Source organism: Manihot esculenta, chromosome 8, assembly GCF_001659605.2.
Source record: "Manihot esculenta cultivar AM560-2 chromosome 8, M.esculenta_v8, whole genome shotgun sequence".
Taxonomy (NCBI): Eukaryota; Viridiplantae; Streptophyta; class Magnoliopsida; order Malpighiales; family Euphorbiaceae; genus Manihot; species Manihot esculenta.
The window spans coordinates 28,478,595-28,502,223 of NC_035168.2; the positions used below are offsets into that span (position 1 = coordinate 28,478,595).

At 38.7% G+C, this 23,629-nt stretch overlaps 1 protein-coding gene and 1 long non-coding RNA gene across 2 annotated transcripts in view; both read right to left on the minus strand.

Annotated features, from left to right (window-relative positions):
* The window catches only part of LOC110621696, a 28,858-nt gene extending 10,248 nt beyond the window's left edge, over nt 1–18,610 (minus strand). The window contains exon 1 of the long non-coding RNA XR_002489009.2: nt 18,357–18,610. This is a non-coding gene — a long non-coding RNA (uncharacterized LOC110621696). The remainder of the gene's footprint in view (nt 1–18,356) is intronic.
* A 2,934-nt stretch (nt 18,611–21,544) lies between these two features.
* LOC110620323 (universal stress protein PHOS32) lies at nt 21,545–22,674 on the minus strand. Its single transcript, XM_021764012.2, has 4 exons — nt 22,378–22,674; nt 22,182–22,291; nt 21,968–22,089; nt 21,545–21,833 (listed from the first exon to the last, which is right to left on the minus strand). The coding sequence occupies exons 1-4, from the start codon at nt 22,550–22,552 to the stop codon at nt 21,755–21,757; spliced, it is 486 nt and encodes a 161-aa protein (XP_021619704.1). The 5' UTR covers nt 22,553–22,674; the 3' UTR covers nt 21,545–21,754.
* Between the last annotated feature and the right edge of the window lie 955 nt (nt 22,675–23,629).

Consider the following 23,629-nt stretch of genomic DNA (forward strand, 5'->3'; position numbering starts at 1 on the left):
GCATCTCTCTCCATAACTCCCTTAAAACCTTCAGAAAACATGGAAACAGGGTCAAAAGCATCACTTACCTCCTGTAAGAAGAAGCTAAACACCCTGAACAAAAGAAAAACGAACCAACTCTCTTCACCCTCTCAAACACTTAGTTTTGTTTTTTGTTACAACTTTCAATACCTTAGCAAACACACACTACTCATCTGCATGAGCAGCTCATATCACTTGCAGATGAGTCATGAGAAACGTGGCCTGCTCTAGGGCAAGAATCTGAGGCCAACATCTGTCAAACTACATGACTCAGCTGGCTGGCCACCTCAGCGTCGGCTGCCCAATCGCATGCAAACTCATGCAACCTTCGGGGGCCGAACTTGCACTTTGGAAGCCGAACGTTGAGCACTTTCGGCGGCCGAACTTACCTTCGGCGGCCGAACTTGGCTCATCAGCCTTGGGTCATTTCAACTCAAAACTTAGTTAAATCAGTAAAACACATATCACACATAGTAAAACATAAATCCTACCCTCCTCTAGAAGTCCGACACCCCGGATTCCACCGGACGACAGGAATTCCGATGCCGGATTCTAGCCGGGTATTACACGGGTATTACAGTTAGTTAGAATCAAGTTCTTCTAGTTCTTTATGCAGTAATTGAATTAAATTCTAAAAGCGTCTTTTATAGTTGTCCAAGAGCTAGAGCTAGTTAACGAGCATCTCTTAGCTATTTAAAAACTAAGAAATGATTGGATATTTGAAGCTTTTTCGATATCTATAATTGGTTTGTCTATAAATAATTCGGAATTATCTTTGCATCTATGATTAACCAGTAAAGTTGAAACTAAGATTAATCCTTTGATTGAATTCATCCCATATTGATTTTATCTTTAAATTAATTTAGTTTATTTTTCTATTGAATTGATTTTTATTCATTTGCATTTAAAATCCCCCCATTTTATTTTTATTGTTATTTTTATTTATTCAGTAGAATTATTTTCCTTTCGGTCTCTGTGGGATCGATCCTACTCACCACTATCGTAATTTATTTTGTTTTAGAAAAATAGAAATTTATTTTGTGGCTTCGACACCCATTAAATTTTGGTGCCATTGTCAGGGACTGGTTTAAATCAGTTTATTAATTCTTTTGAATGATTTTATTTAATCTTGTAGCTAAATCTTGTATTTGCTTATAGGGATGTATTGTAGCAATGTAATGTATTCAAATTTAAGCTGTTATGAATCATCTTTTTCTTTTCTTGCGTCACAACTTTCACATTTGACCACTTTGGTTCAATGTATTGCTATAAGAAACTTGAAATAGCAAGTAAATGTAACAGGTGAATTTTATAGTCCTCCTTAAAGAAAATATGATGCTTGCTTGAACACCTACAATCAAGGATGAAGAGATCATTCAAATTTCATCTATGAAGCAACACCGACCTATTCCCAAAATCCTCAACAACGTCACAATAACTAGCATCTTCATCAAATTCAGGTATGTCACTTGAGAACATTGTCAAAAGTTTAGCAATTAACACTCAAGAATTTCAGCAGAAAATAAGGAAAATAATTCAAAATTTGAAAATCCAAATAAGCCAACTAGCTACGTCCTTAAGCAAAATTGAGTCTCAAGAGGAATTATCTTCCCAAATAATAGTCAACTCAAGGGAGAATGTAAGTGTTGTTATATTGAGAAGTAAAAAAGAATTGCTGCAAAATCCTCGTGAGGTAAGTTGTGGACACGACAAAAGTACAGACCTGGAGAATGAAATTCCAGCACCTAAAACAAATAGTAAATCGATACCAGTACATAAACAAGCTGAACCTGATGATTTGATAATCAAACCTCATTTTCCTAAAAGGTTAGCCAAGTCCAAAAAGGAGAAAGAAGAAAAGGAGATCCTTGAGAGATTTTGCAAAGTGGAGGAACCAAAAGTGGAACTGAAGTCATTGCTCGGTCAACCACCTCCATTCATAAATGAGAATCGCACTTCATGCAGTTTGAAATTACCATTTCAACAGGCATTCTTAAGCTATTTTATGAAGGATTCAAGATGGAACCAGCTAAAGAGGACATTTTAAGTGGTTCAACACCAATTATTTGATGGTCATAATATTCAAATAAAGTCTAGCTAAGACTATAAACTAGAACTATTTCTTTCCTTATCCTCATAGTTATTTTTTTATATTTTTTTACTTTTATTGTAAAAATACAGATTTTTTTTTTTTTTTTTTTTGCAGAAAGGAAAATAAGGATATGAAGATATAATTTGCATGGCACCTTCAAGATGATTTCATTATTTGATATGCTCACAGGAAGAAAGTTTGTACCTTTAGCTATGTCCATAACTAAACTTACGATGCTATCAAACTATCAATAGACCTCCTTCAGTCCATCAGCAGATCTTCTCCATCCACCAGGAAAGTACTTGAATCTCTATTTTCTATTATTTATTGATTTAAATATGAATTTTAAGTGTGGGGAGGAATGTTTTTTATGACTTGCTTTATATAGATTTATTCTACATTGAGGGCAATGTGACTTAAGTGTAGGGAGAAGTTTAGAGAGCATATATCTATATCCATGATGCCTAGCTTTGTTTTTCTTTAGTTTATTTATTTTATTTTAGCTTTATTTTTTTTTTAGTTTTATTGTTTCATTTTTATTTTAGGTTTTATTCTGTTCTAACTTTTGTTTTATGTTCATTTGTTTATTTATTCTTTCTTTTTCTTTTCTTTTCTAGATGAAAAAAAAGAAAAATAAATAAAAAAAGAAAAAGATTGTGAATTTTAGAGTTAGGTTGAATTACTTAACCATAACAAATGGCTTCCTCTTGTCTTTTATCCAAATCATAAGCGATTCTAGCATTTATATCTATATGTTAAAATGTACAAACTCCTATTTAAATGAACTGATATTGCTTATTAAAGGATATGTTAATGCATTCTGAAACTTTGTTCAACTTACTTTAATGAGTCTCAATGAAGAATAATGCCCCAAGGAACCTAGGATGTTAAAAAAATAAAAATAAATAAATAAATAAGTGGTTCACCAATATTGGCTGGTTTAAGTGGTATGACATTTATTCTCCTTAAACAAGGGATGTCCTTTGTGGATAGAAAAAGCCTATGATTGGCAGAATTATACCCCGTAGGAGCTGTCAATAGTTCAAAACATACCACTAATGAGATGGTTTACCATCACTAGTTGGTTTGGATAGTTCGGGCCCATTCCTCTTAAGCAAGGAATATCTCTTGTAAATGGAAATAACTAGTTTTGGGAGAGCACACTCTTATAGGAGCCGATAAAAATCTCGAACCAAGACCATCAAATAAAAACAAAAAAAAAAAGAGAGAAAATTGAATTCCTTTAACAACTTTAGAACTTCCTTGGTTGGTTGGGTATATATATTTTTTATGCATTAACTTAAAAAATTATTGAACTAAATTGTGTGCTCACATATTGAAAATGAGTTTGTTGTATTTTTGGCTTTAAAGACTGTGTTGGTATTTTTTTTTTTATGATTTGTATACATTAATGAGATCTTGTTGTGGCATGCTAGTTGTTTAACGTGATTTAGCTTAACTCTTTGAGCTATTAATTTTAAGAATTGTGGATAGCTGAATGTGAATTTTCGAGATAGAATGATCAATGAGTACATGTTTGAGGACAAGCTTGATTTAAGTGTGGGGAAATTGATAATCTGCATAGTGTGTAGTCTTAATGTTTTAAAACACTTAGATTTTGAGTTTAATTTTACTTAAAATAAGTTGATTTATTTGAGTTTTGATATCTTAGTAGGATAAGTAAGGATTAGAGAATAACAAGAAAAAACTGTATTTGGACTCCACATTCTGAAATTAAAAAGAGTCAGTGGACATAACTAAGTTCACAAAAGAATAGAAAAGCAAAGTCATGCTTGAACTCTAACTCTCAGACGTACAGTGTTATGGACTACATTATGGGCATAAAGTATTTGACGAGAAGAATCAGAATCCAGTTCTAAATATGGTACGCGATCGGAAAATCCTCATATGCCAATACATATCAAACTCGACTTTTTTAGGAAAACTTTTCCATCTTATTTTGGTTACTAGTATTTAGGTTGAACTAGGATTTATAGTAGTATATAAAGATGATATTTTGATGCACAGAATCATCTTTTGTTCTTAATTAATTTGAGAAGGTTGAAAACACTCTTCTTCTTATTGTGTTTCAGCCATAAATATGTGTGGCTAAATTCTTCTTTTCAGTTGAAGGATAATTGAAGTTTTAGTTCAATTGGTTGTGAAATCTAATTAGTTTTATTATTTCTTTATTATCATTTGGTATTTATATTATTCTTGTGACTAGTTGTAATACCCGGCTAGACTCCGGTATCGGAATTCCTACCGTCCGGTGGAATCTCGGATGTCGGAAGCCTCTAGTAGGGTAGAAACATGTTTTCATAAAATGTTTTAAGGTATTTCATGGTTTTAAGTAAAATGGAAATGAGTTTTTGCATAAAAACAACCTTGGAGGAAAACTCAGGTTCGGCCGCCAAACCTCAAGTTCGGCCGCCGAACATGCATGCCTTCGGGAGCGCCTTTAGGCCCCCGAAAGCATAAGTGAGGAAAGTCCAGGTTCGGCCGCCGAACCTCAAGTTCGGCCGCCGAACATGGCATGCATGCGGAGGCACGTTCGACCCTCGAACGTGGCCTGGCCAGCCACTATAAAAGGGTCCCTTAGTCGAAAACGGGCGAGCTTTTTTCCCATTTTCGGCCAAGGTGAGCTCTCCGCCATCCCTCACCGATTTTGAGTTCTTTCCTTCCAATCCTACTTGATTTTCATGAGTTTTTACTTGGTTTTGAAGATTTTCAAGCTTTGAGCAAAGTTTTGGAGCTTTGAGGTTCAAGAACTCAAAAATCTCCCACCTCCGAGTTTAGGACGTCTCTCTCTCGATCTTCAAGAGGTAAGAGCCGATCTTAAGCTCATTTCATGTTTAAAGTAAGTTTTATGCAAGATCTATGGGGTAGAATGCATGTTTAGCTCATAGTTAGGTTTTTGAATTAATGTTATGTTTTGAGCAATGTATGTTGGATTGTGTTGTCGTTGTGTGTTGTAGTTGGGGTTTAAGTTAGTTTGAAGCCCCTAGGAGCCAATGTATGTATATTTGCATGTTTTAGTTGAGCTAAGTGCATGATTGGAAGTTTTGGAGGCAAGGGTGCTTAAGGGAGCCAAGTTTCTGCCCTTTGGCAAAAACCAGGTTCAGCAGCCGAAGGAACTTTCGGCCGCCGAACATGGCTGGGGAGGCAGGCCTTTCAGCTGCCGAAGTTGCCCCCGAAAAGAGACTTTCGTCTCTGTCTGAGACTTTCGGCCGCCGAAGGTGCCGCCGAACCTGCCTGGGTTTCGGCTCTGGAGGGACTTTCGGCCGCTGAAGGTGCCGCCGAACCTGCCCTGTTCTGCCTTCCTTTTTGCATGTTTTTCTATGATTGTTTCATGATGTTAGGGGGTTTTTGGGGAGTAGTTTAGAGTTATGTTCTTGTTTGTTTGGTCCCTCATTTGAGTCCACCTGTGTAGGTTTGGACCCGAGGAACCGAGGACCCCAGCAGTGAGTCAGCTGCTCCAGTGTCTGGTCAGAGCTACCCAGAGGTGAGTGGAATAACTTATTATGTTTTATAGCAAATAATGGACTTTTTAGCATGTTTCACGCATCACGAATGCCATGATATGTACTAGGTTGTTTGCATTAGAATTCACGAATATGTTGCATTGCATACTTTATTGTTGATTGATGTGGATGAATGTTGGATGATCCAAAGCCCTCAATCTATGATATGACGATGTGATATGTACGGTACGGAATGTAAGACCAGTGGGACCCATTCTACGTTCGCTGGCACTATGTAAGAGAAAGACCAGGACCCATTCTACGTTCTGGCACAGTTGGACACTGTTATGTTATGCTATGTAAGGGAAAGACCAGGACCCATTCTACGTTCTAGCACAGTTGGACTATGTAGAGGGCTACTGGTGACAAGTTCATCCTTGATGTGATTAGCTGTGTTGTGATGCATTCCATGATCCATATGATTTAAATGTTTTATTATTATGCTCACTGGGCTCTAGTAGCTCACCCCTCTCCCATTTTCCCCAGGATTGCAGGTACAGGGTAGACCAGGAGATCCGTAAGAGTAATGAAGTCTTGTGTATGTAATAGATAGCGTGGACATGATAAATGTATTAATGTATGTAAAAGTACAGTTTTAGGTATGTAATGACTTTGAGGATTAGAGGTTGTGCTTGACTATATGTATAAGATGTCCCTTTTAATACATGATCTTAGATATTTTATGATGAGTATGCAAACCAACTCAACGTATGATGTATCGCCCATTGGGGCATTGATGAGATCCCACTGAGGGGTCATGATTATGTTTATGTTATGTACAGTGCATGCACAGGTTGAGTTTGGTTGATGAATACGGAAGAAAAGTTTTAATTTTTATGCATGTTGTTGATCATGTATGGGATTATACAGGTTTACAGGTTTCATGTCAGGCTTGCTACGGGTCCCGGCGGCCTTAATCCGATCTGGATCCTAGCGCCGGTAGCGGTCCGATTTTCGGGTCGTTACAGAATGGTATCAGAGCCCTAGGTTCATAGGATCGGACCTAGAGTGTCGGGCTCATAGATGTTATAGAAGGTCAAGCACAATAGGAAAGATCATGTCCACTAGGATAGGATGTGGAGTCCTGTCTTGTATGATGATGTGAAATGCCATGATTATATACATGTGCATTGATGCTATGATATGAATGATGTATATGTGATGAGGGTTCATGTGTGCCCACATGAACCATATGATGCTAATATTTGTGTGATGTGTATTGTTTTTCAGAAAACAGGATGAGAGGAACTCATCGATCTGTACGATTGACTGGAGTGCCACCTGAGGATGAGGGCACGAGCGCCCGTCCTCCTACATTGCCTAGGGCAATGTCTTGTAGAGCAAACAGAGAAAGAGTGTCAAGGGACCCTAGAAGGTCTTTTGATGCTAGCAGAAGGGGGACAGATAGAGGAGGAAGTTCTTCAGATGTGAGGGAGGTTATGGAAGAGGATCAGAGGAGGGATGGGAATCTGGATGTTAGCATGGAGGAAGAGGGGACAGGGGAGTCTCAGGGAGGCGTTCAGGCCTCGGGGTATGGTTTTCCACCCCATTATCCACCCTTCCCACAGGGTTCAGGGTATCCGATGGGAGGCACATCGGATTATTCCAGCTTTAACCCCTACCCTACCTACATGCCTTATCCATCTTTCTATCCACCTTACACACAGTACCCAGCTTATCCACCCTCACCTTTCTATCCTAACCCGGCAAACCCCACCTCGGGGAATGCTGCTCCCCCACCTCCACCACCTACAGAACCAGCAGCCCTAGTTACTCAACCTTCTAGACCTAGCTCAGCCGGTGGGAGCAAGGTAAAGATGACAGATTACCTTAAGCTGGATGCTCCCAAATACAAGTCAGGGGATGACCCCTTTGAGTATCTGAGAGTAGTGAAGACAATAACTGATGAGCTAGGGGCGGATGATAGCAGGGCCATTCAGATGGCAGGGTTCACCTTAAAGTGTAAGAAGGCACGGGAATGGTTCCAGTGTTATGTGGACCCGAGACTAGACGGCATGACATGGGAAGAATTTGCAAATGAGTTCGCTGGATGGGCTTTTCCAGACAGTTCCAGAGAACTGAAGATGATTGAGTTTGAGCAACTGAGGCAGACAGAGCATATGAGTGTAGAGGAGTTCACAGATAAATTCTTGGAGCTATTGCCTTTTTCAGGGCAAGCTCTGGATACAGATACGAAGAAAGCCAAGAGATATGTTATGAAGCTGCATTCCAGGTACTCCTCTTTGATTCAGTCAGTCGAGAGGGAAAGTTTCCACACTGTGGTGGATATGGCTCGAAGGATGGAGGCAAGTGCTATAGTTGAGGGGTCAGTGAAGCAGTCAGTGACCCAGTCTTCAGGGGTTAAGACCCCAGGCAGAGGAGGGCCAGGTCTCTCTTCTCAGAGCTCAAGTAAGAAGAGGTGGGACAACACCACCAAGAAACCGAAGAAAAATAAGTTTTGGAATAAGTTGAAATCCGGTCTGGGATTTGGCGGTGGCTCGAGCTCAGGCTCAGATGGTACAGAATGCCAGAGATGTGGAAGGCCACACAGGGGAGTGTGTCGAGCTGGGACTAATACATGTTTCAGATGTGGACAGGAGGGACACATAGCTCGGGAGTGTCCTAGAGCACCTTTTATGGGCTAGCCCCAGCAGACAGCTTCTGGTAGTGTGGCACAGCCAGCAGCTCCAGCCACAACTCAGGGCAGTGGCAGAGGTAGAGGGAGAGGGGCAGCCTCTTCTTCTGGTTCTCGAGGTGAAGGTCCATCAGCTCCAGCCAGGATCTTCACCATGACTCAGCAGGAGGCTAACACATCCAACACCGTGGTGTCAGGTAATCTCATCATTGGGTGTTCTGATGTGTATGCTTTAATGGACCCGGGTGCATCTCATTCATTTATTGCTCCGAGAGCCATTGAGAGGTTGGGTCTGATAGTCTCTGGGTTAGAGTGTCCCCTATGGGTCAATGGACCCAAGTGTGACCCGTCAGTGGCAGTGTCAGTCTGCCAGTTCAGTCCAGTTTTTGTTGAGGGAAGATGCCTCTCCGCCGACCTTGTGGTTCTAGATTTGACAGACTTTGACGTCATTCTAGGGATGGATTGGCTATCTACCCATGGTGCTACCTTGGACTGCAGGGACAAGGTAGTCAGGTTCAGAGATCAGAACGGGTCAGAGGTCGTCTTCAGAGGGGACAAAAGGGGTACACCTAGAGGTCTGATATCAGCTCTTCAGGCTCGTAGGTTGCTTAGGAAGGGATGTCAGGGGTATTTGGCTCATGTGAGAGAGCTTAGTAGTCAGGTCAGGGAGCCAGCCTCGGTGCCAGTTGTCAGAGAGTTTCAGGATGTCTTTCCAGACGAGCTCTCAGGTTTACCACCTGCTAGGGAAATAGAGTTCGAGATAGAGTTGGTGCCTGGAACTAGACCGATCTCTATCCCTCCCTACAGGATGGCCCCAGCCGAGTTGAAGGAGTTGAAGGAACAGTTGCAAGAGCTGGTAGAAAAGGGCTTCATCCGACAGAGTACCTCACCTTGGGGTGCTCCAGTCTTGTTTGTAAGGAAGAAGGATGGGTCCCTCAGACTTTGTATCGACTACAGGCAGTTGAACAAAGTCACTACCAAAAATAGGTACCCTCTGCCAAGGATCGATGATCTGTTCGACCAACTAGCAGGAGCGGGTTGTTTCTCCAAAATAGATCTAAGATCGGGGTACCATCAGCTAAGGATAAGGGATGAAGATGTGCCAAAGACAGCTTTCAGGACCAAATATGGGCATTTTGAGTTCCTTGTGATGTCGTTCGGGTTAACAAATGCCCCTGCCGCATTCATGGATCTCATGAACAGAGTGTTTAGCCAGTACCTGGATCACTTTGTTATTGTCTTCATAGATGATATCTTGGTGTATTCCAGGAATGCAGATATAACGACCCGGAAATCCGACCTGTTACCGGCGCTAGGATCCAGATCGGCTTAAGGCCGCCGGGACCCGTAGCAAGCCTACATACCTCCTGTAAACCTGTGGAATCCCATACATAACAACATATACATGATCTGTAAAAAATTTTCTTTTCTCTTATCCAAGCAAAACCTGTGCATGCACAAAATCATACATAAACCCCACACTGGAGTCCTCATCAAATACTCCAATGGGGTATCATCATCATACATATCAGCTTGGATAATCATGGTCATTAACATCATTACTCATTAAACACTCTGTACATAATGGGGATTCACACACCTCTAGGTCAAGCACTACTATAATCCTCAATACATCATCAAATCATTCATTACATTACATGGTCATAAATACTCATTACATCATGTCCATGTCCACTACTATCTATTACAACATACATGACTTAACTTCACTCTAGCCGACTTCCCGATCTATCCTGTACCTGCAACTCTGGGGATAAAGGGAGTGGGGTGAGCTACTAGAGCCCAGTGAGCAGAATAATAAAACATCAATTTAAATCATGCTTTCATGTATGCGCCATAACACAAACATTTCACATCAAGGATGAACTTGTCACCATTTAGCCCCTATCATTCTTACTTATACATGCCGGGGGCGTAGAGCCGTAGCAGGCACACCCGGACTACCATAATCAATCATAGTGCCAGGGGCGTAGAGCCGTAGCAGGCACACCTGGACTCACATAGGTTATCATGACATAAAAGGGCTAATGGATCATTCAACATTCATCCGCATCAACAACAAAGTATGCAATGCAACATATTCGTGAATTCTAATGCAAACAACCTAATATATCTCATGGCATTCATGATGCGTGAATCATGCTAAAACATTTCATTGATTTGCTTTAAAACTTAAAGTTTATTCCACTCACCTCTGGCTAGCTCTGAAGAGACTCTGAAGCAGCTGGCTCACTGCTGGGGGTCTCGGTTCCTCGGGTCCGAACCTACACAGGTGGACTCAAATGAGGGACCTAACATACATGAACATGACTCTAAAATACTCCCCAAAAACCCCCTAAAACATCCTGAAAACATCACATGAAAACATGCAAGAAATGGCTGAACAGGGTACTTTCGGCGGCAGGTTCGGCGGCCGAAAGTCCCTCTGCAGCCGAAAGTCATGCAGGTTCGGCGGCACTTTCGGCGGCCGAACCTCCCAGACAGAGACGAAACTTGAGTTTCGGGGGCAGGCTTCGGCAGCCGAAACTGCCTCCACAAGGGGGTTCGGCGGCCGAAAGTCACTTCGGCGGCCGAACCTGAGTTTCTGCCGAAGGGCAGAAACTTGGCTCCCTTGTGTCCACAGCCTCCAAAACGCCTCAAAACATGCATAAACTTGTTACTACACATGCATACACATCATACATCACACCTAGGGGTCTCAAACTATAATATACCCCAACTACAACACTTCAAACGACACATTTCCAACATACATTGTTCAAATCACAACATAAACCCATAAACCTAACAACAAGCCTAAACATGCATTCTACCCCATCAACTTGCATAAAACTTTCATAAAACATAAAAGAAGCATAGATCGAAGCTTACCTCTTGAAGATCGAGAGGAAGGACGACCCTAGCTCGGAAAATGGAGGGATTTAGTTCCAAGACTTCCAAGCTCCAAAACTTGCTTCAAAAGCTTAAATCTTCAAAACCAAGGGAAAACAAGTGAAAATCTTGAAAGATTTAGAGGAAGAACATCAAAAATGGGTGAGGGGCGGCGGAAAGCTCACCTTGGCCGAAAATGGGGAAAAACTCGCCCGTTTTCGGCTAAGGGGCCCTTTTATAGTGGCTGGCCAGACCACGTTCGGGGGCCGAAAGTGCCTCCGCATGCATGCAAGGTTCGGCGGCCGAACATGAGGTTCGGCGGCCGAACCTGGACTTCCCTCACTCATGCTTTCGGGGGCCTAACGTGCCTCCAAAACACATGCATGTTCGGCGGCCGAACTTGACTTTCGGCGGCCGAACCTGGGTTTTCCTCCAAAGACTTTTCATGTAAAAACTCATTTAATTTCTTACTTAAAAACATGAAATACATGAAAACATTTCATAAAATCATAGTTTTACCCTTCTAGAGGTTTCCGACATCCGAGGTCCCACCGGACGGTAGGGATTCCGATACCGGAGTCTAGCCGGGTATTACAGCAGAGGAGCATGCCCATCATCTGAGGTTGGTTCTGCAGACCTTGAGGGAACATGGCTTGTATGCCAAGTTCTCTAAGTGTGAGTTCTGGCTGAGGAGCATTTCATTCTTGGGGCATATAGTGTCAGAAAACGGGATAGAGGTGGACCCCAAGAAGGTAGAAGCTGTGGCTAACTGGCCTAGACCCACTTCAGTGACAGAGATTAGAAGTTTCTTAGGTTTGGCAGGTTACTACAGGAGGTTCGTCCAGGACTTCTCGAAAATTGCAGCTCCTCTGACCAGGTTAACCAGGAAGAATCAGAAGTTTGTGTGGACCGACCAGTGCGAAGAGAGTTTTGAAGAGCTTAAGAGGAGGTTGACTTCGGCACCAGTTTTAGCTTTGCCAGCTAGCAGTGAGGACTTCACGGTCTTCTGTGATGCATCCCAAGTGGGTTTGGGTTGTGTGTTAATGCAGAATGAGAGGGTGATTGCTTATGCTTCTAGGCAGTTGAAGAAGCATGAGTTGAATTACCCCACACATGACCTGGAGATGGCAGCAGTAATCTTTGCACTCAAGATGTGGAGGCACTACCTCTATGGGGTTAAATGTGAGATCTTCACGGATCATAAGAGCCTACAGTACATCTTGAGTCAAAGAGATTTGAACTTGAGACAGAGAAGGTGGGTGGAGCTGCTGAGTGACTATGATTGCAAGATTCAGTACCATCCGGGTAAGGCAAATGTTGTGGCCGATGCCTTAAGCCAGAAATCACTCGGCAGTTTATCCCACATATCGGCAGAGAGGAGGCCAGTGGTGAAGGAGTTTTACAAACTCATTGAGGAAGGTCTACAGATGGAGTTGTCTGGTACAGGTGCCTTGGTGGCCCAGATGAGAGTGGCACCCGTGTTTCTGGAGCAGGTGGCTCAGAAACAGCATGAGGACCCGGAGTTAGTGAAAATTGCCAGGACTGTTCAGTCAGGCAATAATAGTGAGTTCAGATTCGACAGCAAGGGGATCCTCCGCTATGGGAGCAGACTATGTGTACCAGATGACATAGGGCTAAAAGGAGACATTATGAGAGAGGCTCATAATGCAAGATACAGCATTCACCCGGAGCCACCAAGATGTATCAAGATCTAAAGAAGGTTTATTGGTGGCCAGCTATGAAGAAAGAAGTGGCACAGTTTGTGTCAGCCTGCGAAGTGTGTCAGAGGGTGAAGCTGGAACATCAGAAGCCGGCTGGAATGCTTAACCCGCTACCTATTCCAGAATGGAAATGGGAAAATATAGCTATGGACTTCGTAGTGGGGTTACCGGTGACGTCCAACAGATTGGACTCCATATGGGTGGTTGTGGACAGACTCACCAAATCTGCTCACTTCATCCCTGTCAGGAGTGGCTATTCTGTGGACAAGTTGGCGCAGGTGTATGTTGACGAGATCGTCAGGCTGCATGGGGTTCCTGTTTCGATAGTGTCAGATAGAGGGCCCCAGTTCACCTCCAGATTTTAGCGGAGTCTGCAGAATGCCATGGGTACTAGGTTGGATTTTAGCACTGCTTTCCATCCACAGACGGACGGACAATCAGAGAGGACCATCCAGACCATAGAGGATATGCTCAGAATGTGTGTGCTGGACTTTGGCGGTTCTTGGAGGCAGCATCTACCTTTGGTGGAGTTTGCCTACAATAACAGCCATCATGCTAGCATCGAGATGGCTCCATATAAAGCTTTATATGGAACGAAGTGCAGATCACCTGTTTGCTGGGAAGAGGTTGGAGAAAAGGCCTTGGCAGGGCCTGAGCTAGTAGAGATTACCAGCAGGGTAGTACCCATAATCAGAGAAAGAATCAAGACTGCTGCAAGCAGACAGAAGAGCTATGCAGACATCCGCAGAAGACAGTTAGAGTTTCAAGAGGGGGATCTGGTATTGCTCAAGGTGTCTCCTATGAAAGGAGTGGTTCGCTTCGGAAAGAAAGGTAAACTAGCCCCACGATACATCGGACCCTTTGAAATCTTGCAAAAGATTGGGAATGTGTCGTACAAGCTGGATTTACCTGCTTCAATGGAAAGAATCCATCCGGTTTTCCATGTTTCAATGTTGAGGAAGTTTGTGTCAGATCCGAGCAAGGTTCTTAGTGAGCCTGATGTGGAGGTCCAAGAGGATCTCACCTATGTTGAACAGCCAGTACGGATCATAGACACCCAGATCAGAAAGCTAAGGAACAAGGAAATCCCAATGGTGAAAGTCCTGTGGAACCACCACAATTTGGAAGAATGCACTTGGGAGACACGGGAGTCTATGCTCCAGCAGTACCCTCATCTCTTTTAAGGTTAGATCTCTATGTGTTTATGTGCTATGTATGTATGTTATGTCTTATGCCATGCTATGTGCTAGTTGAGGAACATTCGGGGATGAATGTTCTTAAGGGGGGAGAATGTAATACCCGGCTAGACTCTGGTATCGGAATTCCTACCGTCCGGTGGAATCTCGGATGTCGGAAGCCTCTAGTAGGGTAGAAACATGTTTTCATAAAATGTTTTAAGGTATTTCATGGTTTTAAGTAAAATGGAAATGAGTTTTGCATAAAAACAACCTTGGAGGAAAACTCAGGTTCGGCCGCCGAACCTCAAGTTCGGCCGCCGAACCTCAAGTTCGGCCGCCGAAAATGCATGCCTTCGGGAGCGCCTTTAGGCCCCCGAAAGCATAAGTGAGGAAAGTCCAGGTTCGGCCGCCGAACCTCAAGTTCGACCGCCGAACATGGCATGCATGCGGAGGCACGTTCGGCCCCTGAACGTGGCCTGGCCAGCCACTATAAAAGGGTCCCTTAGCCAAAAACGGGTGAGCTTTTTTCCCATTTTCGGCCAAGGTGAGCTCTCTGCCATCCCTCACTGATTTTGAGTTCTTTCCTTCCAATCCTACTCGATTTTCATGAGTTTTTACTTGGTTTTGAAGATTTTCAAGCTTTGAGCAAAGTTTTGGAGCTTTGAGGTTCAAGAACTCAAAAATCTCCCACCTCCGAGTTTAGGACGTCTCTCTCTCAATCTTCAAGAGGTAAGAGCCGATCTTAAGCTCATTTCATGTTTAAAGTAAGTTTTATGCAAGATCTATGGGGTAGAATGCATGTTTAGCTCATAGTTAGGTTTTTGAATTAATGTTATGTTTTGAGCAATGTATGTTGGATTGTGTTGTCGTTGTGTGTTGTAGTTGGGGTTTAAGTTAGTTTGAAGCCCCTAGGAGCCAATTTATGTATATTTGCATGTTTTAGTTTAGCTAAGTGCATGATTGGAAGTTTTGGAGGCAAGGGTGCTTAAGGGAGCCAAGTTTCTGCCTTTTGGCAGAAACCAGGTTCGGCAGCCGAAGGAACTTTCGGCCGCCGAACATGGCTGGGGAGGCAGGCCTTTCGGCTGCCGAAGTTGCCCCCGAAAAGAGACTTTCGTCTCTGTCTGGGACTTTCGGCCGCCGAAGGTGCCGCCGAACCTGCCTGGGTTTCGACTCTTGAGGGACTTTCGGCCGCCGAAGGTGCCGCCGAACCTGCCCTGTTCTGCCTTCCTTTTTGCATGTTTTTCTATGATTGTTTCATGATGTTAGGGGGTTTTTGGGGAGTAGTTTAGAGTTATGTTCTTGTTTGTTTGGTCCCTCATTTGAGTCCACCTGTGTAGGTTCGGACCCGAGGAACCGAGGACCCCAGCAGTGAGTCAGCTGCTCCAGTGTCTGGTCAGAGCTACCCAGAGGTGAGTGGAATAACTTATTATGTTTTAAAGCAAATAATGGACTTTTTAGCATGTTTTACGCATCACGAATGCCATAATATGTACTAGGTTGTTTGCATTAGAATTCACGAATATGTTGCATTGCATACTTTATTGTTGATTGATGTGGATGAATGTTGGATGATCCAAAGCCCTCGATCTATGATATGACGATGTGATATGTACGGTACGGAATGTAAGACCAGTGGGACCCATTCTACGTTCGCTGGCACTATGTAAGAGAAAGACCAGGACCCATTCTATGTTCTGGCACAGTTGGACACTGTTATGTTATGCTATGTAAGGGAAAGACCAGGACCCATTCTACGTTCTGGCACAGTTGGACTATGTAGAGGGCTACTGGTGACAAGTTCATCCTTGATGTAATTAGCTGTGTTGTGATGCATTCCATGATCCATATGATTTAAATGTATTCTGCTCACTGGGCTCTAGTAGCTCACCCCTCTCCCATTTTCCCCAGGATTGCAGGTACAGGGTAGACCAGGAGATCCGTAAGAGTAATGAAGTCTTGTGTATATAATAGATAGCGTGGACATGATAAATGTATTAATGTATGTAAAAGTACAGTTTTAGGTATGTAATGACTTTGAGGATTAGAGGTTGTGCTTGACTATATGTATAAGATGTCCCTTTTAATACATGATCTTAGATATTTTATGATGAGTATGCAAACCAACTCAACGTATGATGTATCGCCCATTGGGGCATTGATGAGATCCCACTGAGGGGTCATGATTATGTTTATGTTATGTACAGTGCATGCACAGGTTGAGTTTGGTTGATGAATACGGAAGAAAAGTTTTAATTTTTATGCATGTTGTTGATCATGTATGGGATTATACAGGTTTACAGGTTTCATGTCAGGCTTGCTACGGGTCCCGGCGGCCTTAAGCCGATCTGGATCCTAGCGCCGGTAGCGGTCCGATTTTCGGGTCGTTACACTAGTGTTTATTATTATTTTATTGATGGTTACAATAAGAGCCTGTTATATAATTGTTAGAATAATATATTGCCATTCAGATTGATTAAATCTGTAATTATTTAGTTTAATATGAAATAAATGGTAAATTAGGTTATGTAAGGCCTTCCTAAGGAATAATACAATCTAACTTAAATAAACCGAGCGTTTTGCATTTGTTAGTTAGAATCAGGTCTTTCTAATTCTCAATATAGTAATTGGATTAAATTCTAGAAACATCTCCTATGGTTGTCCAAAAGTTAAAGCAAATTAATGAGCGTCTTTTAGTTAGTTTAAAAACTAAAGAAGGATTGAATATCGGTTTGTCAATAAAAAAATTTGAAATTATCTTTGCATTTCTGATCAACCAATAAATCTGAAACTAAAATTGATTATTTGACTGAATTCATCCCATATTGATTTTCTCTTTAAATTAATTTAGTTTATTTTTTTATTGAGTTAATTTTTATTTCTTTGCATTTAAAGTCCTACATTTTATTTTTATTATTATTTTTGTTCATTCAATAGAATTATTTTCCTTCCAGTATATATGGGATCGACCCTACTCATCATTATCGCAGTTTATTTTGTTTTAGAAAAGCAAAAATTTATTTTTAGTGGTTTCAACATCCATCAGAGATAAACTCCAAAAAGGATCAGTTAAATTATTGCCTATGTCCTCACTTGCACAACTTCAGTTAAATTACTACCTATCTCCTCACTTGCACAACTTCAGTTAAATTACTACCTATATCCTCACATGCACAACTTGTTGATATTCACATGAAGGCATTATCAACTGGTGCATTCCATGCCATCATGGTCAAGCTAGAAATGGCAAATATCCATTCTCCAACTTGCAGGGTGTTACAGCTAAAAATAAATACCTAAGTTGTTATTTATCAATTAGTTACAGTTAGTTTCTTCCTTTTCCCGCCTCTTTCTTTCCTTTTCCGGTCTCTTCCTTTCTAGGTGTATCTTGTGAAATAACTTGTATATAATGAGTTGTTTTGCTCTCTTGAATAATAAGATATTCATTCCTTTTCTCTCTGGTTTCTCTTCTTCAATAATTCGACAAATAACAATACAATACTCTAACTCAAAATGATATTAGTTCCATTAAAATAATTTATCTATCTCAACTAAATTTTTTTTAATATCCAAATTTGACATTTTTACTTGAGAAAATCACACTAACTCTTCAAAACTCCAATTGACACCAAATAAAATAAATGAAAGAATAAATAAATATGCAATTAAACTTGCTAAATATAATATATAAAAATATTTTCAATCCAAAAATAACCCTTCTAATTGCTAAAAAACAGACTATTTTAGTGATTAATTCAATATTTCAACATAAACCCTCACTTTAGTAGCGTATATATATATATAAATTAATATGTAACATTCCAACTATTTGACCATCTATATAATTTAACCACATATTTTAAACATGAAAACCTAATATTGGTAAAAACAGTAATTCTTAAATCATCTCTATATTCCAAGATATAAAGGAATACATTAAAATTTTGAAATTTAAAAAAAAAATTCAGCAAGTTTCCCATTCTAGATACACCTATATAAAAAATATATATTCTCACAAACTACAGGTTTAAACTTTACCAAGTTTTATTATAATATCTTTAACATATCAAAGATTTATTATACCAAATTTTATAATTTTATAAGCGCTTTAACTATTTATTTTACTCAAAGAATGACAACCCAACACTTTAACATCTCAAACCATACAACTTATATTCTACTCTTTATTTCTCTAAATCTAGCCATTAAATAATTACCAAATTGAAACTATAAATTCTAAACATATATATTTTAAATGTACTAGAAGATCAACGGTGAAAAATAAATAAAACTTACCTTATTGGCAGAGAAGTTATTATCCTTGTAATCCATCACTCATAATTCATTTCTGTCTCTTCTCTCTCTTTTTTTTCTTCCATTTTCTGGTGATCCATTATCAAGCAAGACATGATTTCAGCTAACTCTCTATTCTTCACTCTTTCTTCCTCCTCCACCATCTCCGACCTCCTCTTTCCCCATTTTTGCTTTTCCTTTTTCTCTTCTTTTCGGTTCCCCATTCTTCTTAAAATTTCCACCTTTTCTTTTTTTTGTTTTTACATTTTTAGAGAAAGCAAAGCCATGCCTAAAGGTTGCCGTCCCTTTTAAAAGAAAAAAAAATCTCATTTTAGTCCTCTTTCTTTTAATTAAAATCATTTAAGTCCTTTTAACTCTTTAATTTTTTTTAATACCTAAAATTTTTACAATTTCACTTTTATATCCAAATGCAATTTAAATTTTATCCTCAAATTTCCATAAAAAATTTATTTTATTTCTAATAATAATCATAAATATTATTTATTTAAAATTTGGTGTGTTATATAAGATTTGGATTTCATGTTTTTATTGTCATTTTTCTCTTATTATTTTGTTTTGTTAAATTTCTCTTTAGTTTTATTTGCTTTTCTGTAACATGCCTTCGGTCAAGGAGTGACTACCTACGCTTTTTATAGTTATTTCTCGCCACGACGATGAGGATTTTGGTTTGTTTTGGTTTCCTTTTACAAGAGATAATTTCTTCGGGTTTTAATTTTGTTTTATGAGGGATGATACCTCTACCATGGTTTCTGAAGATATCTTTTATTGTTGTGATGCTAACGGCTCGAAATCGCACTAATGCATCTCATAATTCACACTCCCTTAGGTCAATGTTTAACTACGTATGTAATGTCTCCTTCTTGTATGGTTTCTTTGATTTGAGCTAACTTTATTTATTCTATGAAGTGCTCCGCTATTTTTTTTTGGCGAATGCAAGGGTTTTTCTACTATTTTTCTGGCTAATATCCTTTATTAGTGGCAGAATATTGACAGAGGTTCTTAGGTGATGTTGGTTGTCCTCTGTTAATGGCGATGCGTCAATTTCTATCCCCTTTTGGGTTGATTGTAGGTTATCTAATGAGGATGGTTGGGCCTTTATAATCTGTGGCTTGCATGTAGTTGTGGGCCTTAGGTTGTTCTATGATATGGGCTCTGGATGGGTTAATGCTACGAAGGTAGTTTCATGGGTTGGACCTATGCTCCTTTACTTTTATGATTAGACTCTTGGCAATGAAAATGCAATATATTGCATTATTTAAATAAATAAATAAAATTACTCTTTAATTATTGAAATATAATATAATTAACGAATTTTTCCTTTTATTTTAGAACTAAACATTTTAATCTCTATTTTTTAATCCTGTCCAAAAAGCCCATCCCTCCATTCATTTCTTCAATTAAATTAATGGGTCCACATAGTCAAAGATAAGAGATTATATATTATTTCTCTAAATTCCTTTAGTTTGTTCCTTCCCCTCTCCTTTCTTTCTCCTCCATCATCTTCTCTTCCTTTTAACCTTAGATCAACGATTCTGCTTAGTCCTTTTTCTCCTTCCTCTCTTCTTTTAACCTTAGATCAACGATTTTGCTTAGTCCTTCTTCTCTTCCTCCTTCGTCTTCTCCTTTTAACTTTAAATCAGTGATGATTCTATTCAGTTCTCCTTCCTCTTCACCTCAAATTGTGATCAATAGGCTTAAGATTCATCACATGACTTCATCAATTGGCTTCATCTTCAACCAATTTCATTGCCTGGTTCATCATTGACAGGCTTTATTGCTTAGTTCAGTGTTGCCTAGTTTCATTATTGTTGTCTAAGCTAATCGTCCGTATTTTACTGCAAATCTAATTCAATGTCGCACCAGAAACTATTGAGAGTGAGAAATCATATGATACCAACAAAATTTTCGTTGATACTCCTTTAATTGATCAAATACTATTACTTTAATCCTGAGAGTGAGAAATCCAGATGAAGATTTCATTGGTATCATAGGAATTGCGGATTCAATACCACTAACTATAAACTTCCTGTGAAATTGATTTTTGTAAAATTATTTTTTATTTCTTTTGGTTTCTATGGAATTTTTATAGGTATTACTTGATTGATCAAGCTTATGCAAACTTGTGATTTGATTTATATGGAATTATTTTTTATTTCTTTTTATTCCTATAAAATTGATTTTTGTGAATTTTTTTTAAAGTTTTATGAAATTAATTTTGTGGGTTGATTGTAATATTGAGACTTGAATTAAGTTGTGATTTATATATTGAAAAAGTAGTTTGCATATTCATAACTTTGAGAGGTTGATGGTGTATGGTGGTTTTCGAGGAATTTTTAAAATTAATTTTTTTTCATGAATAAAATAAATTTATTGATAAAATTAATATATATATATACTTTAAAAATAAACATTACTTTTATGCTAAAACCATAAATCCAATTAAGTACTGAATGTACCATTCACTTACAACTAATTTGATTGAATTAATGTTTTATTAATTACATTCTATATGAATTAAAATTTTATTAATATTATTATAGTTGTACGATTTTAATATATATTGAGAAAAATATATTTTAATTGAATTAAAAAGTATAAATAAAAAGGTAATTTGAAATTCAAAAAATAAATAAATAAAAAGATAATTTTTTAAGAAAAAAATATAACATTTTTCAAATCACAATGTCACGTTTTTTTCTTAAAAATTATAAGTTTCTTTTTGACGAAAAGTACATTTTTTTATGAAAAATATGAAATTATTATTTGAAATAATTATTTTCTAAACATCACTTTTTTCAAACTTCACCATCATGTTATTTTCTTTCTCATTTTAATTAACTTTTTTCATAAAATTTTACTTTAAATTTAGTAGAGGTCAAAGTCTAAATAAACTAATAATTTTGAATATATGACAACTCAAAAATCAATTAAAACAAAAAAATAATATAATTATAAAATGACTTAAATACTTTACATGTCATATGTCATTATCAATTACTTGATGTGATAAACGAGATGAGAATAATTTATTTATCTAGTTATTTATTTATTAATTAATTTTGTAAAGTTAAATGATGAATACCTGGCAGGCATTAATAATAGCCCATGTTTAGCAGCACAATGGACTGCTATGATGGCGTTAAAAACTAATGAGTACACAGACAAATTTAAAAAACAAACAAACAGAGTATATTTTATTTTATTAAATGAAAAGCTGAGGACCGAGCGCCGCGCGCAGGGGCCGCTGCTAAATACCTTGTTTATAAAATAAAACAAGCAACTAAATTAACACAGCACAAAAATCCACCATCAGCATTCAGCGTTAGGCATCGACCAAACAGCACAGAGCCCAATTCATAAGTAACAACAAACCCAATTCTTCACTTCTCCTCCTTCACAATGGTCACTGGGCATGGCGCATGTGTCATCACATATGTGCTCACACTTCCCAGAAGTATCCTGTACATTAATTTCATGTTAGATCTATCAATTATTTACATACCCATTGGATTAAATATCGAGAGATTTCAGATTCACCATCTCAATCGCTCAATCCCTTTTCATTTAAAAAAAAAATCAACTTAATTCGTTACCTTCGGACAGTGCCAAGTCCTCTGCTTCCCATTACCAGAGAGTCCAGCTTCAGATCTTCGATAGCATCGAGGAGTTTCTCTCTTGCGTCTCCTCCCCAATACAGTTTTGTAATAACCTTCACCTATTAATTAAGAAAACCACACTTTCTCACTAATCTATATATCTGATAATTTTTGTAACGAATCTGCGCAAACAGTGAGAGAAATGAAGTACCTCTTTCTGTCTAGAAATAGTGTCGAGCATGTCAAGAACTTCGATATCGATCTTCACATCGTAACTTTTCATAACTTCTGGTTCTCTGAACTGAGCCAGAGGAATAAGAGCTGCAAAATAAGTCCTCAAATCAAATCAGATCAGATCGAAAATAGAAAGAAGCAGAGATTACGAATCAACTTGCTAAGCTACTTACGAGAACCAGACTTGGCCCAGAGTTGATTACGAGACTCATCGAGAGAGTTGGGATTGATATGGATGATATACAGACTGTCTCCTCTATCTGCCAAGTTATCGATAGCCCACTTGAGAGCCTTCTTGCTGCTGGGCGAGAAGTCCATGGCCACACCTATGTTCCTGTCGCCTGGCATTTTCTCTCTCTCTAGCTTGCTAGCTCTTGAGGGATTGATTCTCACGAAGGATGACAAAACAAATAATGCTTTGCGTTTGCGTTTGGTTTTTGGCGTTGTGCTTTAGAAGCTTTGAGTGGAGAATTACATTTCCTCTTTATGCAAAAATTGGAAAACAAGCTATTGGGCAGTTGGCCGGTAGATCGCATCTGGACCGTCCACGTGTTCATTTAATCCATGTGACGGTGGGACAACCGTGGTCGCTCGCCTAGAGATGGTCGTATGTAAATGCTGTACACATGGACCTGCCGGAATGATGAAACAAAATCTGGCTATTTTCAATTGCAAAAGCGTCATGCGTAGAAATAATTTGATTTTTTAAAAAAAAAAAGTTTGAACGTACTGGTCCTCAATTCGTCGATATCCCTATGTTAATTAATTAAATCAATAAAAAATTGTTTTGAATTTTCTTAAATATATATCATTCAATTAATTTAAATTTACCTTAAATAAATTTATTGAAAGGGAAAAATATTTTTTAAAATTTTAATGATTTTTTTGAATTCAATTTTTCTAATTAAAAAAATCTTTTAAAAGATTTTATTTTAGTTTTAGCGTTAGGAATTCAGCGAGAGAATGAATGCATATGGGAAGAATCGTTTCTTATGTGGCACGAAATTGCTTGGTAGCTTCCTTTGTCTGTATCAGATGCCTATAATAAGAAGCAAGGATAATTAGGAAGAATAATTACTAGTAGAAGAAAAGATAATGGTTTTGGATCCGTTGCAAAAATTTTGCGTTATCCAAAATGAATGAAATATAACACCCCCTTTGTCTTCATTTATGGTGTGAACGTACATATTGTTATGGAAATATTTGACTTGCAAATTTAATAACATTTAAATTTTAAAAAATATTAATTTTAAATATTTAAATTAATTTACAGATTTAATTTGATAATAAGTATATCTAAATAAGTCTGTAATATTTTAGATTCTATTCTCTCAATCGTACTCTCTATTTTAAAAAAAAATATCTAAATTAAAAAATATATATTATTTTAAATATTTAAATTTTAAAAAACATATGCTTTTAAAT